Source organism: Bos javanicus, chromosome 1 (assembly GCF_032452875.1).
Source record: "Bos javanicus breed banteng chromosome 1, ARS-OSU_banteng_1.0, whole genome shotgun sequence".
NCBI lineage: Eukaryota > Metazoa > Chordata > Mammalia > Artiodactyla > Bovidae > Bos > Bos javanicus.
Genome location: NC_083868.1, coordinates 84,067,962 through 84,089,047, shown reverse-complemented (window position 1 = coordinate 84,089,047; position 21,086 = coordinate 84,067,962). Strand labels below are relative to the sequence as shown.

The window sequence follows — 21,086 nt, the reverse complement described above, 5'->3', positions numbered from 1 at the left end:
CCCTTATTTCTGCAGCCAACACTATGGCAAAGAAAGCAGGAGCTAAAATAGAAAATAAAATACCTGGCCCTGGCCCACAGTGAATTTGTAATAAAAATAATTCCTTTGTTGAATAACATAAATTTGTTCCAGAAAATAAAAACATTTCATTCAACCATTACTATTCAACTTTGGAACTTGTTCCTGGCAAGTCAGAATTTAAAAGAACTCAAAATACATCTATATTTTATGCATTGGATTAAACAGGGGGAATTTTTTTTTTATCTTTTTTTGCAAGGAGAGAGAAGTAAATGACATCTCAGTGTTCCACAAAACAAACTTTCTTTAAAACTTTTTAAAGCTTCTGTGATTAAATTAAACCAAAAACTGAGTGTACACAAAAGGGAAAAAATGTAAATATCAGAAGGATATTTTTTAAGTTGTTTTAATTATGAACTCACCCACCAACTTCCATTTCTTTCCTTCACAATCAAATTAATATTGGATGTCAAGTAGGGAAACTAAGAAGTTAAGGTCTGAATTTATCTCTCCCTACAACACATGGCTGTAAGTATCTTGTAATAAAGTTCTATGAAGCTGATGCAAAGAATCTCAAAATCACTAGATCTGAGTTAATAGTACTTGAGTTGTTAGTAAACTCTAAACAGAATCAGATAAAGAATATGTTGAGAGGTTGGCACCCGGGATAGGGAGCGAAGAGATCAAAGAAATAGTCCTAGCTGATAACCACATGATTGGGGTGAGTTAACTCTTCTTTTCATGGACCTGTTCCTGAATCAGAAAGCTGAAAAATCCAATGTCTGCTCTTCCATAACTCAATAGGATTATATAAAACTGTCAGGATACATTACTTAATATACTAGATGTAAAGGAAGTTAAAGTCTTAGTGAGAAAGAAACCATAGAGTGTATGTTCTGAGGACACATGGGGAAGAAAAGTACTTTGCACTGGTGTTAAAAAATCTCTAAAATTCTATAAACTCATTCATCTTATTTGGTAACCAGTTTGGAGTGAAATCAGAGTAGATTGCTATTTACTCACATTTTAATCATTCTTTTCTCATAACTTCCTCTTTGTATGTTACTTACACTCAGAATAATAGCTGGGAGTTTCCTGCCCTGAGTACAGGTTTCAGGATATTCTTTTGATTCAGGAAAATGGATGTAATATGGTTAGCTGACATGTGTTCAAAGATAAAAAGAAGAACAGAAAGATGTTCCAAATGATTAAACAAGTTGCTTTCTTGACTTTCCTTAGCCAAAGAAGGAAACAGTTATCAAGAAAACAATCCCCTCTGCCCCACACCGCATGGTTCATGAATACCCTCTTAAATCATGCATCAGTAGTAAGCAGAGAGTGTTTTGGAGTCCCAGGGGACAGTAACAGCATTGTTACCCAGATCTCAGCAAACCCAGTGTAGCCATTTCTGAGATGCTGGCCAGAGAAAATCCAGGAGGGAGGGAAATACAAAATTATAGGAATTTTTTTGGTCCTAATTAATTTGCTTGGTTTGATTTCTGACAAGGAAAGAAATAAAAGGGTCATTTCATCTATCCAGACCTCAATAAATAGAATTTTAAATCCAGGTAAAAATGAAAGGGAAGAAAAGAGAAGGAAAGTATCTGAAATATAATTCTTTGAATACTTGATCCCCATGTGAGAGGCAGAATAATAGCCTCCCAAAGATGCCTGTGTCCTAATCCCTGGAGACTGAAAATACGTTAAGTTACATGACAAGTTAATTAAGATTGTTAATTGGCTGAATTTGAGATATGGAGGTTATCATAGATTAACCAGTTAGGCCCAATGTAATCACAAGAGTCCTTAAAAGTGGAAGAAGTATAGATGATCTTATTTGCAAAGCAGATAGAGACACAGACATAGAGAATAAATGTATGGACAGCAAGGGGAAAGGGGGGGAGGAATTGGGAGATTGTGAATGACACATATACACTGTTGATACTATGTATAAAACAGATAACTAATGAGAACCTACGGAACACCTCAGGGAACTCTACTCAATGCTCTGTGGTAACCTAAAAAGGAAGGAAACACCACAAAGGGGATATATGTATATGTGTGGGCTTCCTAGGTGGTTCAGTGGTAAAGAATCCTGCCAAGCAGGAGACACCGGTTTGATCCCTGGGTCAAGAAGATCCCCTGGAAAAGGAAATGGCAACCCACTCCAGTATTCTTACCTGGGAAATCCCATTAACAGAGGAGCCTGGTGGGCTACAGTCCATGAGGTTGCAAAAGGGTAAGACACAACTTAGCAACTAAACAACGACATGTATACGTATAGCTAATTTCACTTTGCTATACAGCAGAAACTAACACACATTGTGAAACAATTATACTCCAATAGGGAAGAGAAATAGAAGAGATGGTCTGAGTGATGTGAAGTGAGAAGAACTCAACCCACTGTTGCTGGTATTTAAGATGGAGAAAGATACCATGAGTGGAAGAATGTGGGTGGCCCTTGTAAACTGGAAAAGGCAGTGAAATATTCTCTCCAAAGGCCTCCAGAAAGAAAGGCAGACACCTTGATTTTAGCCTGGTGAGACTATGTTCTACTTCTGACCTATAGAACTATAAGATAATAAATTTGTGCTATTCTAAGCTGCCAAGCTTGTGATAATTTGTTATAACAATGACAGCAAATACATCTGAGTCAAAATCTAGAGTACTTCACAGCAAAAACAAGCTGTATATTAATTATGTCCCAGTCCCAGTGAGATCACACAGTCTTAGAGGACAGTTTGCCTGGAATGCCTGGGTCTGGCCTGCTTGGGATTAACTCTAATGCCAGAGTTGAGATGACCCAGTCCCCAGCACTCCCTCTTTTGGTATTTTTCTTTAAGCACATGGATTAAGGAATATACAATATATGCTCGTTGGACCTCTTCTTGGATCTGTGATGTAAAATGAGGTTAGACGTTCACTCAGGATCCATTTTCAAAGTAATTTTCACAGAGAAAATAAAGCTAAAGAAGGAAAATCTCTTGATATTTTAATGGTGCCATGAGTGAGAAAATAAATAACTCCTTTAGCACTTTCTCCTGCCCAATATGCTCTGCTCCCTGAGTTCTTGCTTTTTCCAGAGTGTGGATCAGTTTCAACATTTGGGACCCCAAGAATCACAACCCAAGATTCCTAAAAATGCAGAGGTGCTGCTTGGAATCCCATAGCACACGTGTGCTGACCAATTTAGGTCACTTTGCCCAGAGTCAAATTCCTTCCCCACAGATCAGTTCTCTAACTTTGCCACAGTACCTCCTACCCTTGTAGGATTGTGTCTGCCTTTGGTTAAAATGTCCCAACACTTGCTACAGAACATACCGGACATCCAGTGACTGCTGCCAGGTCCATGGCCAACTCACAGGACTTGATCAAATCCTCCATCATGGCCAAAGCCTGTTGTAGGTCAGCTAGGAAGGTTGAATCCTTGGTCCTCTTTGGCCCATTCTGTGGAAACCAAATGCCTTGTTGGAAATCAAAAGGTAAACCATCTACCAAGTAAAGAAATAAAACAGGACAGAGATAAGGAGTTGTGGATCTAGCCAGCAGGAGTGACTGAGAAGGTAGCTATATCAACCTGTTTCCTTGCTCCCAAAGGTGGCTAAGGATATTTGCTGGTTTAACTATATCTCACACACACACACACACAAGCAAAATCACTGACTACATTTTCTGCACACTATACTAATGAAGAATGAAGTTCATAAAATCATGGACATCATATTCTGGATATTTAAGAGATATCCTGAGTTTTTGTAAAGCATGAAAACTGCAGCCCTTCAAAAAGGCTGCTCTCCCTTTTACTCCCCTATCCCTCAGGGCCTATTGAAAAGTACAGCTTGAGTATCATATTCCTGTATTTAATGTGATAGTCTTTACCTACGGATAAAATCATGCTTAAAACCATTCCAGAGGAGGATATTTGTAAACTAGAAGAGGCAAAGAATAGGCTGCCATGTGGAGGTTTACTAATGATTTACGTGTAAACACCACAATGGCAGCATTTGCCACACTGAATCTCCCCATTTTCTGTCACTATTAAAGATGCCAAAGAGGTAAGCCAATGTGATCTGTATCTTCCAAACAGGATGAAGACCCAGAATTAAGGAGAAAAAGCTAATTTAAGAGACCAACGAACGTTCCAATGATTACTATTGTGACACTTAGGACATGTTAGGGATGGTTGTTTCAGTTTGAAAGTCTTTCGCTTAGGATTTCTATATTTTATTCCCCTGCCACCTAGACAGCATATTTATCTGTTTTCTGGTAAACACAAACAGAAAGACTTTGTTTTTTTGCATTTTTAAAAAAACAAGAAAGATTAGAGAGCTCTTTGCTGCTCCCCACATACAGCCCGCTTCTTCTTGTCCTCTCCTGTAAGACATAAGCAAAGGTTTGTGTGTTTTTTAAATCTCTGCTTAAACACTGAAGATTAGCATCTTTGAATCAGAGATATGAATGACAGGGCTGATGAATGGAGTGGAGCATGCTGCCTCCACTGAACAACATGTCATAGATTCTTATTTTCTTACTCATGGTAAATACACTCCAGGTCCTGGTGAAAAACAACAGACTCTCACCTGAGTTTATGTCATTAACAAAGGATTAAAAGTGCTTACACCAGGCATCTCCCTCTTTACTAAATACTTGAAACTCAAATTACTTTCAGAGACTCAATGGCTCCTAGTCTCTCTCCTTCCCACTAACCCTTCTCCCACAAGCAAGATGGGGGGCTAGTTTTGTGTGATGTAGGACTCTTCCAGTTCCAGTTCAGTCGCTCAGTCGTGTCCGACTCTTTGCGACCCCGTGAATCGCAGCACGCCAGGCCTCCCTGTGCATCACCAATTCCTGGAGTTTACTCAAACTCATGTCCATCAAGTCGATGATGCCATCCAGCCATCTCATCCTCTGTCGTCCCCTTCTCCTCCTGCCCCCAATCCCTCCCAGCATCAGAGTCTTCTCCAGTGAGTCAACCCTTCGCATGAGGTGGCCAAAGTATTGAAGTTTCAGCTTTAGCATCATTCCCTCCAATGAACACCCAGGACTGATCTCCTTCAGAATGGACTGGTTGGATCTCCTTGCAGTCCAAGGGACTCTCAAGAGTCTTCTCCAACACCACAGTTCAAAAGCATCAATTCTTCGGCACTCAGCTTTCTTCACAGTCCAACTCTCACATCCATACATGACCACTGGAAAAAGCATAGCCTTGACTAGACGGACCTTTGTTGGCAAAGTAATGTCTCTGCTTTTGAATATGCTATCTAGGTTGGTCATAACTTTCCTTCCAAGGATTATGTGTCTTTTAATTTCATGGCTGCAGTCACCATCTGCAGTGATTTTGGAGCCCAGAAAAATAAAGTCTGACACTGTTTCCACTGTTTCTCCATCTATTTGCCATGAAGTGATGGGACCAGATGCCATGATCTTTGTTTTCTGAATGTTGAGCTTTAAGCCAACTTTTTCACTCTCCACTTTCACTTTCATCAAGAGGCTTTTCAGTCCCTCTTCACTCTGCCATAAGGATGGTGTCATCTGCATATCTGAGGTTATTGATATTTCTCCTGGCAATCTTGACTCCAGCTTGTGCTTCTTCCAGCCTAGCGTTTCTCATGATGTACTCTGCTATAAGTTAAATAAGCAGGGTGACAATATACAGCCTTGATGTACTCCTTTTCCTATTTGGAACCAGTCTGTTGTTCCATGTCCAGTTCTAACTGTTGCTTCCTGACCTGCATGTAGGTTTCTCAAGAGGTAGGTCAGGTGGTCTGGTATTCCCATCTCTTGAAGAATTTTCCACAGTTTATTGTGATCCACACAGTCAAAGGCTTTGGCATAGTCAATAAAGGACTCTTACAAATGTTATTAATCCTCTTTAAGTTCTTACTGACATTATTGAAAGTGAAAGTGAAGTTGCTCAGTCTGTCCAACTCTTTGCGACCCCATGGACTGTAGCCCACCAGGCTCCTCCATCCATAGAATTTTCTAGGCAAGAGTACTGGAGTGGGTTGCCATTTCCTTCTCCAGGGGATCTTCCCAACCCAGGGATTGAATCCCGGTCTCCTGCATTGTGGGCAGATGCTTTACTGTAACCCAGGCTAGCTCTACTTGCTCCAGGCTATAAAAGTATTACCTATCACTTGGGCTTCTTTTAATCTTAAGCCATCCCCACAACACCTTTTGACCAGGGAGGGCATGGAAACGACCACTCCTTGAGACACAGGCCTCATGTTTTTCTTTTTATATCAGAATTTCATACTAGGGGAAAACCAAACAAACAAAAAAAAACACTTGCAAACCACAAGTTTCTTCCCATACTGTGTGACCATCACTTCTTCCAAGAGAAACTTGGTTGTCTTAGAATTCACAGACACACACACACACACACACACATTTGGAAGGGAATTGGGCATAATGTATATAGATTTACTAAGGAGTACAAAGAGGTAAATATAAATCATTCATAATCCTACCATTCAGGAAAACAACTGTAGGATTTTATTTTATTTATTTATTTATTTTTTAATTGGAGGATAATTAATTTACAGTATTGTGATGGTTTCTGCCATACATCAGCATGAATCAGCCATAGGTATACATATGTCCCCTCCCTGTTGAACCTCCCTCACACCCCATCCCACCTCTTTTGGCAGGAATCCAAATTGATACATCCACTATGGAGAACAGTATGGAGATTTCTTAAAAAATTAGGAATAAAACTACCATATGACCCAACAATCCCACTACTGGGCATATACCATTAAAAAAACCATAATTGAAAAGGACATATGCACCCCAGTGTTCATTACAGCACTATTTACAATACCCAGTACATGGAATTTTATTATATTTACTTCCAGGCTTTTACGTATGCATTTCACACTTTCACTTACTTTTGTATTCCTGTGAAACATTTTTATGTGGAAGGAAGAAAGTATATTACCACTCTTGCTATTACAAATCCCCCCCCCCAAAAAAAACCCAAATCCCCACTTTGAAATTGTCTTTAGTTTTTTTGTTTTTTCCTGACTATGAATTATGGGATGAATATTATTTTAGAAAATTTACACAATAAAGATCATACACTAAGAAAACAAAATCACCATAAGTCCTTCCATGTATAGACAAACACCATTAGCTTCCCTGGTAGCTCAGACCATAAAGAATATGCCTACATTGTGGGAGACCAGGGTTTGATTCCCAGTTCAGGAAGATGCCCTGGAGGAAGGAATGCAACCCACTCCAGTATTCTTGCCTGGAGAATTCTATGGACAGAGGAGCCTGGAAGGCGATAGTCCATGGGGGTCGCGAACAGACACGACTGAGCGACTAACATTCACTTCATTAGCAGTTAGTAAATAAAATAATATTTAATTTCCAGTACCTTAGCCGAACCTCCTTCTAGATCACTTGGGTCCATCTCCAAATCCTCAGGAGACTCAAAATCCAGCAGCCCCTGTATTAACCCAAAAGCCTTATTGAAAATCAAAAAGTCAAATGCTAACTTAATCTATTGTGCAAACAATCTCCAGCCAATGCTAAACTGAGGATGTATATAAATTTGTCTGTTTGTCACGAGTAAGAGGGAAAAAGTAAATGGAATATTCAGCACAAAGTTCCTTCCACAAACATAGAATCACATTGGACACACTATTTTGTAGCCTGCTTTTTTTCAGCAACTTATTATGAACATTTTCCCACACCAATACACTTTTTTTTATACATGTTTTTAAATTGTGGCAGAGTATTGCATACTATGGGCTTCTCAGGTGGCGCTAGTGGTAAAAACACACCTGCCAATGCAAGAGATGCAAGAGACTTAGGTTTGACCCCTGGTTGGGAAGATCCCCTGGAGTAGGAAATGGCAACCTGTTTTGATAATCTGGCCTGGCATTTTCATGGACAGAGGAGCCTGGTGGGCTACAGTTCTTGGAGTCACAGAGTCAGACACCACTGAGCGACTGAGCACAAGCAGAAAGGATTGCATGCTATAGCTAAATCATAATTGATTAATTCCCCTCTACTGTTAAATATTTATGTTAAATAATTTTTTACTACAATAACAGTCTTTATACACTTTTCTTAAGGATAAATACCTAGAAGTTGAATTGTTAATGTTAAGAGTTGTGATACATGTTTCCAAGTTCTTTAGAGAAGGACTATGTCCCCATCAGCCATATATGAAAAAAATTTTCACCATCCCCTAGCCTACTTGGAGTATTACTATTTAATCAAAAAGTTTTGCCAGCCAAATCAACAGAGCAATCCCACCTCACTGCTGTTTTGAATTTGAATTTCTCAAATAACTAGTGAAGTAGAACTCTCAAAAAAATGTTTGTTATTAGCTTTTATTCTTTTGTAAGCTGCCTAGTTCCTTTGTTCATTTTTCTATTATTTATTTTGTTTTTAATTTCAGGTTTACTGAGGTATAATTGACATATAAAATTGTTAGGTATCTACAGTGTGTCTTTTTTAAAAGAGATTTATACAGTTTTAATGAAAATTTTGAGAATAACAATGTCCATCACTCAACCATGAATGAGACCGAGACTTTTTATGACATGAAGGAGATAGAAATAACAAACTCTGAAAAGGAAGGAAAAAAAAAAAAACAAAAACACTTCAGGCTAGTGCTTTGTGACAGTCAGAGGGAGGAAGCAACTTACAGCCAATAGAGAAGCTAAGGTGGCAAGATGCTTTGAATGACTAAAATTAAGGAAGCTGAAAACATCCTTAGCAGGAATTTATGTCCTAAGTTGCTTTAGTTGTGTCCGACTCTTTGTGATGCTATGGACTGTAGCCCGCCAGGCTCCTCTGTCCATGGGATTCCCCAGGCAAGAATACTGAAGTGGATTGCCATTTCCTTCTCCAGGGTACAGCGTGTCTTTTAGTGATTTGACACATGTATATACTGTGAAAAGATTCCCCCACCTGGTTAAATGACACATCTATTATTTCATTTCTTTTTTCAGTATGAACATTTAAATCCTACACTCTTGTCACATTTCAATTATGCAATACAGTCTTACCAACTATAGTCACTACATTTTACATTAGAATTTCAGACCTTATTCATCCTTTTATTTATTTTTTAATTGGAGGAAAACTGTGTTAGTTTCTGCTTTACAATGTGAATCAGCCATAATTATATATATTTAACTATATAATTAATGAAATACAATAATATAATATCATTATATATACATGTGTGTATATACACAGACACACACACACATATATATATATATATATATATATATATATATATATATATATAATTAGTAAAGGGTACAAACTTTTATTTAGAAGATGAATAAGGAACTGAGAAAGTAGCATTGACATTATCCTGTGTAAAACAGATAGCTAGTGGGAAGCTGCTATATATTAAAAACACAGGTAGCTCAGACTGGTGCTCTGTGATCATATATTATGGTATATTATAATAGCCTTCCATCCCCTCCTTCCCCTCCCTCCCATCCCACCCCTCCAGGTGGTCACAGAGTGCCAGTCTGGGCTCCCTGTGTTATTAATATACAGCAGCTTCCCACTAGCTATCTGTTTCACACAGGATAGTGTATGTATGTCAGTGCTACTTTCTTAATTCCATATTCATCTCCTAAGTAAAAGTTTATACCCTTCACCTATTCTTTTTTTTACATAGTGGTCTATTTATGACATGAGTTGGATTACATAGGAAACCATCATGACCACTTATTCTAGATCATCTTTCTTGCAATAAGCTAAACTTACTGTAAACAAATTATGTACCATTTTGCAAACCATATTTTATTAAAACAAAATCCAAGCAAGGAAAATTCTCTACATTAAATTTGATAGTTTCCATACATCACTTAGCCTGTTTGACAGAAATAATGAGCCCATCTCTACTAATCTTCTAGATTTCTCATATATGTGTTAATATACAATATTTGTTTTTTTCTTTCTGACTTTCTTCACTCTGTAGAGACTCTAGGTCCATCCACATCTCTATAAATGACCCAGTTTTGTTCCTTGACATATATACACTACCATATGTAAAATAGATAGCTAGTGGGAACCTGCCATAAAGCATCAGAGGCTCAGCTCAGGGCTCTGTGATGACCTAGATGGGTGGGATGGGTGGGATGGGTGGAGGAAAGTCCAAGAGGGAGGGGACATATGTGTAGATAGAGTGGATTCACTTCATCGTACAGCAGAAATGAACACAACATTGTAAAATGATTATACTTCAATTAAAAAAATTAAGTAATAGCAAAAACAAACAAAAAAATCATGAGCTCAATGAAAGTGAGTTCTATTGTTCCTTAATGCATTTATCTTTAATGTATGTTGGGCTTCCCTGGTGGCTCAGCTGGTAAAGAATCTGCCTGCCAATGCAGGAGGCACAAGAGATATGGGTTTGACTCCTGGGTCAGGAAGATTCCCTGGAGAAGGAAATGGCAACCCACTTCAGTATCCTTGTTAGGGAAATTCCATGGACAGAGGAGCCTGGCTGGCTACAGTCCATGTGTTTGCAGAGTCAGACACGACTGAGCACACACGCCTAATGTGTGCTAACAAATAATGTATTAGTATTATCTAATCAACTTGCTATGACATAGACATTACATACATTATGTACTCTGTCATGACTTTTAATATCATAACATCTCAGAAGAAAGTATTAAGCATTTCATAGATACTTGTTTTTTGTTTTTTATTGTTAATTTCTATAGGCTTATTATTAAACATGCTGACCATTTGTCACATATCTTACTAATACAATATTTTCCCCATTTTTTCATGCGTCTGTTTTTAATGGTATAACCTATCATTCCTTTTCCTTTTTGTTTATACTTAGAAAGCTTTCCCACACCAGGATCCCATGATCCTTCCTAAGGCATGAGGCAGTTGGTCCAATATCCATGCTCTCCCAAATAAGCTGATGGTAAGCACTGCAGCGGGGCTTCCCAGGTGACACTAGTAGTCAAGAACACTCCTGACGTGGGTTCGATCCCTGGGTTGGGAAGATCCCCTGGAGGAGGGCATGGCAACCCACTCCAATATTCTTAAGAATTCCATGCACAGAGGAGCCTGGCGGGCTACCCTCAAAGAGTCAGACACGACTGAAGTGACGTAGCACGCAGGCACTGTCCCTCAGAGTAGAGAACACTCCAAAGTTCTTCCTCTCTTCACGGGCATGCCAATGGTTTAACCTTGTTCTTTCAGGCAGGAAGAAGCTTAGCTATGGGATAACCTGGTCTGTCTTGAGTAGCCTCCCAAGGTTTTTGCACAGACCCCCAAGGAATATTTTATAGTGATCTTGTCTCTTGTTTCCTCAGTGAAATACAAACCTTCTAAGTATTTTTAACATGCATTACCTCACTTAATGTTCCCAAAAAGCATACCAGGAAAGTACAATTACTACCTTCATTCTTTAGGTGAGGGACCTGAGGTACAGAGAAGTTAAGCAATTGCCTGGTTTCACCGTAGCCTGGAATCATCTGAGCCAGACCACACCCAGGATGTCTAATTCCTGAGTCAGTGTTTCTAATCACTACGTCCTACAGACCTCCACGGAAGGTACAGACTTAGCTATTGCATCAACATTGCTTCTATGGGAAAGCTTGAGCTCTTCAGTACTGGGTGCACCAGGCCCAGGAGGTGAAGACCCCTACATAGGTTCTGCTCCCTCCTCACTGAGCCCAGCAGTAGATAGGACTTTTAAAGTTAGGATGACAGTGAAGATGGGGCTGTCAGAGAAGCACAAGGCCCTAAGTGAATGCTTTATCAAACATGCTTATAGATGCCACTCATGGAGGGAATCAGAGGGTCACCTTCCTCACTCCCAGGCTGGTGTGATGACTCCGGGTATGAAACAACAGCTGCAGGTTATGTGATGGAAGCTTCCTGGGGGTCAGCCCTGAGCCAGCTCTTGACCAACTATGCCACTCACTGAACCTATGCGGGAGGGTGAGTGTCCTCACTTTAGAGACAAGGAAACCAAGGCTTGAGAGGCCCCCCTACACTGGCAGCAGCAGAGCCGGTGTAGCCGAAGCTAGGCCTACTGATGCCAAGCTGAGAGGGGGAACTTGTCCTGAGGGCAGAACACTGGTAGTAGCTTAACTGCCCTGAGCCTCTGTTTCTTCACAATCCAGAGCCTCTGGGCATATGACTGTGGGGATTAAGAAATACATGTGGGAAGGTACTCAGTAAACAGCTTGCTTTCAAATTAACAGAGAGTAGCCACTGGGCAAGACCTACTTATAAAGGTTAATTAAAAGTGGCCCAGAAGAGTGGCCCAGACCTTTCCCCTAGCTTATATGTGGGAAAGCAGCCTTGACAGAGCTCCTGACCTGTGTGTGTGGCAGTGGGGGGGGTGGGGTGGGGGGGTGGGGAGGCTCCTAGGAGTGTTCTCCTGCAGGTGTGCTGGTCTCAGAGCGAGAAAGAACCACTAGGGGGTTCCACAGAACAAATTCCTCCTGTTATGCTGCTCTTGAGAAAAAGCCTCCGTCTAAAAGCAGAGGTAGATGCTGCGGAAGAAGAGAAGAATCCAGTGTTGCCTTCTCCCCTCTGTTTAAATGTATGTAACATATTAACAGTGACTTCAGGGAATATCACAACTCTTTCCTGAAGCTCCTTGCCCCAGCTGTAAAATGGAGCAGATGGTATCTTACCTGTAAACATCTTACCAAGAGTAGTGGCCTGTCTGCCTCCCCACTCTCTAAGCTGCAAGCATGTAGTGGCCTTGTCCTCCCCCGCTTTCCTCCCCAGGACCCCTGCTACAATGAGTTGGGCTCTCCTTAGAGATCCCTGTGCTGGCTACACATTGGACTAGCTAGGCTTCCATGTCCCTATGATTCCTTGGTCTTACTCCTCATTGAAGAACCTGATTTAGACCTAGGGACAGAAAAAGCCTGAAATATAGTCCTAGCTTCACCCTTGGAAGTTGAAGTTACAATTCTATGTGTGTAAGGTAAAGTGCACCATCATACCTACATCTCTTCTCCCAGCATAGGAAGTACTGTCTCATCAACTTACCTTCAACAGCATCTGGTACTTTATAAGTCTCTGACTTGGCTCTCTCAGACACTTAAAAAGAGGGAGACTGTGACCCAGTTGACGCTGGCATACCTTGAAAAGCCAAACAGAAACAACATGAAACAAAACAACACAGAGAGAACAGAAGCAGCAGCATTTAAATACAAGGGAAGTGGCTTCTTCACGGACAGGACAGGGCAGGGGGGTCGACCAGTTCTGTACTGTTTTGGCTGTTCACTCACTTAGCTACAGACTGTAAAATGAGAGACAGAGGAAAGGGGACAGGCTCGGCTAGTATTTTTAAAGGCAAGTAGGGATGCCAGGCTGTTTATTTCTTTTTCTGTTGCTTGTTCTTTTACGTTGTTTTGTTCTCTCAAGAACTCACTTTATTTTGTTTTCTTGTTTTATAACTTTTTATTGGAGTATAATTGCTTCACAATGTTGTGTTAGTTTCTGCTGTACAATGAAGTCAATCAGTTATATGTATACATATATGCCTATTCATTTCTTTTAGAAAGTAAGTCCATAAGGAGGGAGACAATGGGGCAGCCTTCTGAAAAGGAGGCAGCCTGTCTTCAGGTTGGGGCTTGGGGGTGTGGGAATCTATTTAAGGGTACATGATAGGCTTATTGATATCATCGCAGGGATTCCCCCAAGTGTGACTTAATTCCATTTTTAAAACCTATCCTAAAACAGACAAACAACAACAACAAAAAAACTATCCTAGAAGAGCACTCCATTTTCTCACCAGGCTACAGCTGTTCCTTACAGGTTGTCCCATAGAGACCCAGGGCAGCATTGAAACTTTCAGTGTGTAATTTCAAAATAGGAAAGACTTTAATAAACATAAATCCCAATGCCAAAATTCCTCTTCCTAGTTCATACTTTTAGATTTCTTTAAAAATTGGGTGCCTATGAACAGTGTCCCAGGAAAAGAGTTTGTGGGAGACCTTAGAAATGCAGTGTTACCCCAAAGTAGGTGCAGTCTTGACATTCTTGCCAGATTGCCCTGGCTCGGGGCAGGTTCTTATGGTATTTAAAATATATTTGAAGATCTTCTTTCTAGGTGAGAAAAAGTTAGAACAAGTTAACCAGTTAGCATTTTTCAATAAAAGGTATAATGACATGGTTTATTCATTCACTCAATAGGCCTGGGTATTTTCAATGTGTAAGGAACTAGGGAGGCACAACAAATAACCTTATGCTGGAGTGAGTGTGTGACAAGGAGGTAAACAGAGGGCTATAAACAACACAGATATGAATGGAGTACTGTGAGAGAAGCTCTAGGACTCTGGCCAATAAATAACTAAATTCATGAACAGGAGTTGGATTTTCTCTTTATCCTTTCTCCTCTTCTCTTTATCTGGGAACCCAGATAAATATCTCCCCCAAATGGTTTTGCAGTGAGTAATAAAATGGACAAAAATGTGCTGGTGGCTGATGGCCCCTCCTTTCTTCCCATGTGTGCATGCTAAGTCACTTCTGTCATGTCCAACTCTTTGCAATCCTATGGACTGTAGCCCACCAGGCTCCTCTGTCCCCCATGTTATTCTCCAGGCAAGAATGCTGGAGTAGGTTGCCATGCCCTACTCCAGGGGATCTTCCTGACCCAGGGATTGAACCCATGTCTTTTATGTCTTCTGCATTGGCAAGCGCATTCTTTACCACCAGCACCAACTTTACAGTCATCATGATGCCAACCCTGCAAATAAATCTAAGAAATAACCAAAAGATAGAAACATCCCAGAAGGAAAATATGGCAGTGGAAGTTTGAACACAAACTAAGTGGTCTGGGCAATCCCTGCCTCGGACATCACCTTCAACCTGCAGCACAGGTCTTCCAAGACATGAAAAGCTACACCGCTATCTCATAGCTAGAGATCAAGAGGGATTCCAAGTGCTGTGTGAACTATATTCTTATTGTATCAAAGGCCATGAGAGGTGGGCACACATTTGCCAATATCCAAGGTATAAAGCATACCCAAGCCTGTAGAGTCAGTTTACCAGCATCATCCTCTCCATCAGGAGAACCCAGTCCATGGCAGCTGTGCTTGCCACAGAGCCTGGACTGCTCCGGCAGAGATGACCATGTGGCCACTTCCTTGTGGATTTCTGTGTTCTCTTGGTGGATGCTGAGCTGATACCTGTGCTCCTAAAGCCTTCACTTTTTGCTTCTGTGTCTGTACTTTGAGTATCACAGAACATTACATGCCTTGCAGCACTGAAATACACTACTGACCTAAATTTGCTCTTCAGTTCAAAATTCTTTAGCAAAAACATGGGAACTAACCAGCAGCATACAAAAGTGCCTGATTCCCTTACTTCCTTATAGAATAAATCAGGAGGCTAAAAAATTGCTACCCCAAAACTCATATTCATACAGGGAGATGTGATTGCTTAGGAATTGGGAAGACCGTTGCTCAGGTTCAGTTCTCAGCTTTGTTAGTTACAAACAAAGCTATTTGCTTATTTGGTCTGAGGTCAGTTACTTAACCTTCCTTCACTTCAGTTTCTCATCTGTTCAGTTCAGTTCAGTCGCTCAGTCGTGTCTGACTCTTTGCGACCCCATGAATCACAGCACGCCAGGCCTCCTTGTCCATCACCATCTCCCGGAGTTCACTCAAACTCATGTCCATCGAGTCGGTGATGCCATCCAGCCATCTCAACCTCTGTTGTCCCCTTTTCCTCCTGCCCCCAATCCCTCCCAGCATCAGAGTCTTTTCCAATGAGTCAACTCTTCGCATGAGGTGACCAAAGTACTGGAGTTTCAGCTCTAGCATCATTCCCTCCAAAGAACACCCAGGACTGATCTCCTTTAGAATGGACTGGTTGGATCTCCTTGTAGTCCAAGGGAATCTCAAGAGTCTTCTCCAACACCACAGTTCAAAAGCATCAATTCTTTGGCACTCAGCCTTCTTCACAGTCCAACTCTCACATCCATACATGACCACAGGAAAAACCATAGCCTTGACTAGATGAACCTTTGTTGGCAAAGTAATGTCTCTGCTTTTGAATATGCTATCTAGGTTGGTCATAACTTTCCTTCCAAGGAGTAAGTGTCTTTTAATTTCATGGCTGCAGTCACCATCTGTAGTGATTTTGGAGCCCAAAAAAATAAAGTCTGACACTGTTTCCACTGTTTCCCTATCTATTTCCCATGAAGTGGTGGGACCGGATGCCATGATCTTTGTTTTCTGAATGTTGAGCTTTAAGCCAACTTTTTCACTCTCCACTTTCACTTTCATCAAGAGGCTTTTGAGTTCCTCTTCACTTTCTGCCATAAGGGTGGTGTAGTTTTTAATTACTTCATTTGTCCCAGAGTAATAGCTTTGTACTTGATAAGAATTTACTACTGGTATTTTGTCTCCAATATCATAAATCATATAGAATTATATGCAGGTTTGTGGTCTGGGTATGAAAAGCTTTGTAAAACTTTAGGAGAGAAATTCTTCTAAGAAAAGATGTCCAGTTAACAATTTCCCAACCATTTCCTAAAATTTGGACAATTTTTATTTGATAATATCCATTTGTTTCCCACAGGAATTTGGTCCTTTTCTCATTCAATAATTTCAATAAATCTTTGCAATAATGATATAAGCAATTATGAAATATTACTAAATTCTGAAACTAGATTTCACATTAGTGGTTTTATTAGTGTAAAGTTGTAAAATGGTATAAAACACTATAGCAATGCTATAAAAGTAATTCAAAAAGGAAATTAATCAGATTGAATACAAAATAGTTTTTAAATTTTATTTATTTTTAATTGGAGGGTAATTGCTTTATAATATCATATTGGTTTCTGCCATATAGCAACATGAAGCAGGCATAGATATACTTATGACACCTGCCTCTTGAACCTCCTTCCCACATCTCACCCCATCCCACCTGTCTAGGTTGTCACAGAGCACCAGATTTGAGCTCCCTGAGTCATACAGCAAATTTGCAGTGGCTATCTGATTTTACATATGATGATGTATATGTTTCAATGCTACCCTCTTAGTTCATCCCAACCTCTCCTTTCCCACCTGAATCCACAAGTCTGTCCTCTATGTCTATGTCTCCATGCTTCCCTGCAGATACGTTCATCAGTACCATCTTTCTAGAGTCCATATATATGCATTAACATATGATATTTGTCTTTCTCTTTCTGACTTACTTCACTCTGTATAACAGGCTCTAGGTTCATCTACCTTATTAGAACTGTGTCAAATGCATTCCTTTTTATGTGTGAGTAATATTCCATTGCATATATGTACCAAAATTTCTTTATCCATTCATCTGTCAATGGACATCTAGTTTTCTTCCATATCTTAGCTATCATAAATAGTGCTGCAGTGAACATTGGGGAACATGTGTCCTTTTTAATTATGGTTTCCTCAGGGTATATGTCCAGTAGTGGGATTGTTGGGTCATATGGAGGTTTCATTACTAGTTTTTTAAGGAATCTCCACACTGTTCTCAAAGTGGCTGGATCAATTTGTATTCCCACCAAGAGTGCAAGAAGGTTCCCTTTTCCCCCACACCCTCTCTAGCATTTAGTGTTTGTAGATTTTTTGATGATGGGCAATTCTGTCAAGTGTGAGGTGATACTCATTGTAGTTTTGATTTGCATTTCTCTAATGAGCAAGGTTGAGCATCTTTTTATGTGTTTATTAGCCATTGGTATGTCTTCTTTGGAAAAATATTTGTTCAGGTCTTCTGCCTACTTTTGATTGTGTTGTTTGTTTTTCTGCATGTCAGTTGTTTCATTTGCTGTTATTTTCTCCCATTCTGAGGATTATCTTTTTCACTTGGTTTATAGTTTCCTTTGCTGTGCAAAATCTTTTAAGTTTAAACAGATTCCATTTGTTAATTTTTGTTTTTATTTCCATTACTCTAGGAGGTGGGTCATAGAGGATCTTACTGTGATTTATGTCAGAATGTTCTGCCTACGTTTACCTCTAAACATGTTTAGCTCTAAACCTTTTATTCTGGTCTTATACCTAGGTCTTTAATCCATTTTGAGTTTATTTTTGTGTACGGTGTTAGGGAGCATTCTGATTTCATTCTTTAACACATAGCTGTCCAGTTTCCCCAGAACCACTTACTGATGAGACTGTCTTTTCTTCATTGTATATTCTTGCCTCCTTTGTAAAAAAAATAAAGTGCCCGTAGGTGCATGGATTTATATCTGGGCTTTCTATTATGTTCCATTGGTCTATATTTCTGTTTTTGTGCCAGTACCATACTGCCTTGATGACTGTAGCTTTGTAGTGTAGTCTGAAGTCAGGCATGTTGATCCCTCCAGTTCCATTCTTCTTTCTCAAGATTGCCTTGGCTATTCAGGGTCTTTTGTGTTTCCATACAAATTGTGAAATTGTTTGTTCTAGTTCTGTGAAAAATACCATTGGTAATTTGATAGGGATTGCACTGAATCTAGTGCAATTTTTTGCATGACCCAATTTTATACTACCCAAAAGATTGCTTTGGGCAGTATAGTCATTTTCACAATATTGATTCTTCCAGTTCAGGAACATGGTATATCTATCCATCTGTTTGTGTTGTCTTTGATTTCTTTCATCAGTGTCTTATAGTTTTATGCATACAGGTCTTTTGTCTCTTTCAGTTCAGTTCAGTCGCTCAGTCATGTCCAACTCTTTGCGACCCCATGAATCACAGCACGCCAGGCCTCCCTGTCCATCACCAACTCCCAGAGTTCACCCAGACTCATGTCCATCGAGTCAGTGATGCCATCCAACCATCTCATCCTATATAGGACTCTCTGAGATTCCTGGATTTGGGTAGCTATTTCCTTTCCCATATTAGGGAAGTCTTTGACTATTGTTGTTTTTCAGTTGTTAAGTCGTGTCCTGCTCTTTGCAACCCCATGGGCTTGCAGCATGCCAGGCTTCCCTATTCTTCACTATCTCCTGGAGTTTTCCCAAATTCATATCTATTGAGTCGGTGATGCCATCCAACCATCTCATCTTCTGTTGCCCCCTTCTCCTCCTGCCCTAAACCTATAATCTCCTCAAATATTTTCTCATACTATTTCTTTTTGTCGTCTTCTTCTAGGGCCCCTATAATTCTAATGTTGGTACACTTAATGTCACAGTGGTTGCTGAGACTGTCCTTATTTCTTTTTATTCTTTTTTCTTTATTCTGCTCTGCTTCAGTTATTTCCACTATTCTATCTCCCAGCTCACCTGTCTGTTTTTCTGCCTCAGATAGTTTGCTATTGGTTCCTTCTAGTGTATTTTTAATCTCAGTTATTGTGTTGTTTATTGACGATTTTCTATTCTTTAATTCTTCTAGGTCTTGATTAAGTATTTCTCATATCTTCTCTATCCATGCCTCCAGTCTATTTATCTGTGCCTCCATTTTGTTTCCAAGATTTTGGGTTGTCTTTACTATCATTACTCTGAATTCTTTTTCAAGTAGACTGCTTATTTACTCTTCATTTGTTTGGTCTTACGGGTTTTGTTTTTTTACCATATTCCTTCATCTGCTGCATTTTTCTCTGTATTTTCATTTTGTTTAATTCACTGTGTTTGGGTTCTCCTTTCTGCACGCTGGAGGATTGTAGTTCCTCTTAACTGTGGAGTCTGCCTCCTGTGAATGAGGTTGGACCAGTGTTTTGTAAAGGTTTCCTTTTTGGGAGGACTTATGCCTGTGTTCTGGTGGATGGAACTGGATCTTGTCTCTCTGAGGGGTACTGCTGAGTCCAGCAGTGTGTTTTGGGGTGTCTATGGGCTTGGTATAGCTTTGGGCAGCCTTTCTGCTAATGGGCAGGGCTGTGTTTCTTTTTGCTAGTGATTTGGCATGAGGTGTCTGGCACTGGAGCTTTCTGGCCTTTGGGTGAGGCTTGGTCTTAGTGTTGAGATGGAGGCCTTTGGGAGAGCTCTTGTCAATTAATGTCCTATGGGATTGGGAGTTCTCTTTGGTGGTCCAAAGTCCTGTACTCAGGTCTCCCACTTCAGGAGTTCAGGCCTGATCCCTTACTGTGGCACCAAGATTTCACAGGCCTCATAACACAGAAGATAAAACCCCAACTCAATAGCCAAGGTGAAACCAACACTCAATAGCCAAGAACACCCAAAGAAACTCACACACTTACAAAGGGAAAAGAAGAGAGAAAACATAGAAAAAAAGGATAAAAAAGGAATAAAAGAAGACGAATGCAATCAAGACTGGGGTAAAAATAAATTTATTTAAAATTAAAACATTTTAAAAATGGAAAAAGTAGGTTATGAAAAATAAAAATTTAAGGGATAATTTTTAAAAAGAACATGAAATAATATGAAAAAGAAAAGAAAAAAGGCTGAAAGGTGAAAGGAGTTTAAAGGAAAGGAGGAAAATGTATATAGAGTGGCAATTCCACCTCCACCTCCCTAGGAGTTCTTCCAAAACTCAACTGTTCTCTGGATCTGTTGTGGGGACAGTACAGACTCTAATCTAGCCCTATACCTGTGTGTGCTTTCCTCCAAAGTCCACAGTGGCCAGAGCTAGGGCTTCTTCTTTTGTGTGAACACTTATTGTCCTTTTATATATTCCATAGGACTTCCCTGGTGGCTCAGTGGTAAGGAATCTGCCTGCCAATGCAGGAGACATGGGTTCGATCCCTGGGTCAACAATATCCCATGGAGGAGGAAATGGCTACCCACTCAGTATTCCTGCCTGGGAAATTCCATGGACAGAGGAGTCTGGTGGGCTATAGTCCATGGGGTCACAAAGAATTGGACATGACTTATCAACTAAACAACAAGACTCAGAGTTTACCTAGTTGATCGTGTGGATTTAGTCCGCAACTTGTACAGCTGGTGGAAAGGTTTTCAATGCTCTTCCTTAGCCACTCTGCCCCTGGAGCTCAACTGTGGTTTTATCTTCACCTCTGCATATGGGTCATCCACTGGAGTTTGCTCCTGAGGCTGCCCTGGAGGACTTGGGTCTGCCCCAGTGAAGACTGGGTATGGAGGTGGCGTGATTGCTTGGATCAGAGACCCTGGAAACACCAGGTATGCGGGGGAGCTGGTGCAGGAGATACGGCTCTATTAGGACTTTTTCTAGCT

General features: G+C 40.3%; 1 protein-coding gene across 4 annotated transcripts in view; it reads right to left on the bottom strand.

Moving 5' to 3' along the window:
* Window positions 1–21,086, bottom strand: part of MCF2L2 (MCF.2 cell line derived transforming sequence-like 2) — a 259,475-nt gene that overhangs the window by 43,011 nt on the left and 195,378 nt on the right. For all 4 annotated transcript variants that reach the window (XM_061414608.1, XM_061414617.1, XM_061414625.1 and 1 more), the window contains 4 exons: window positions 14,005–14,097; window positions 13,036–13,128; window positions 7,400–7,471; window positions 3,340–3,465 (listed from right to left, as the gene is read on the bottom strand). In XM_061414608.1, coding sequence (XP_061270592.1) covers window positions 3,340–3,465; window positions 7,400–7,471; window positions 13,036–13,128; window positions 14,005–14,097 — 384 coding nt within the window. The remainder of the gene's footprint in view (window positions 1–3,339; window positions 3,466–7,399; window positions 7,472–13,035; window positions 13,129–14,004; window positions 14,098–21,086) is intronic.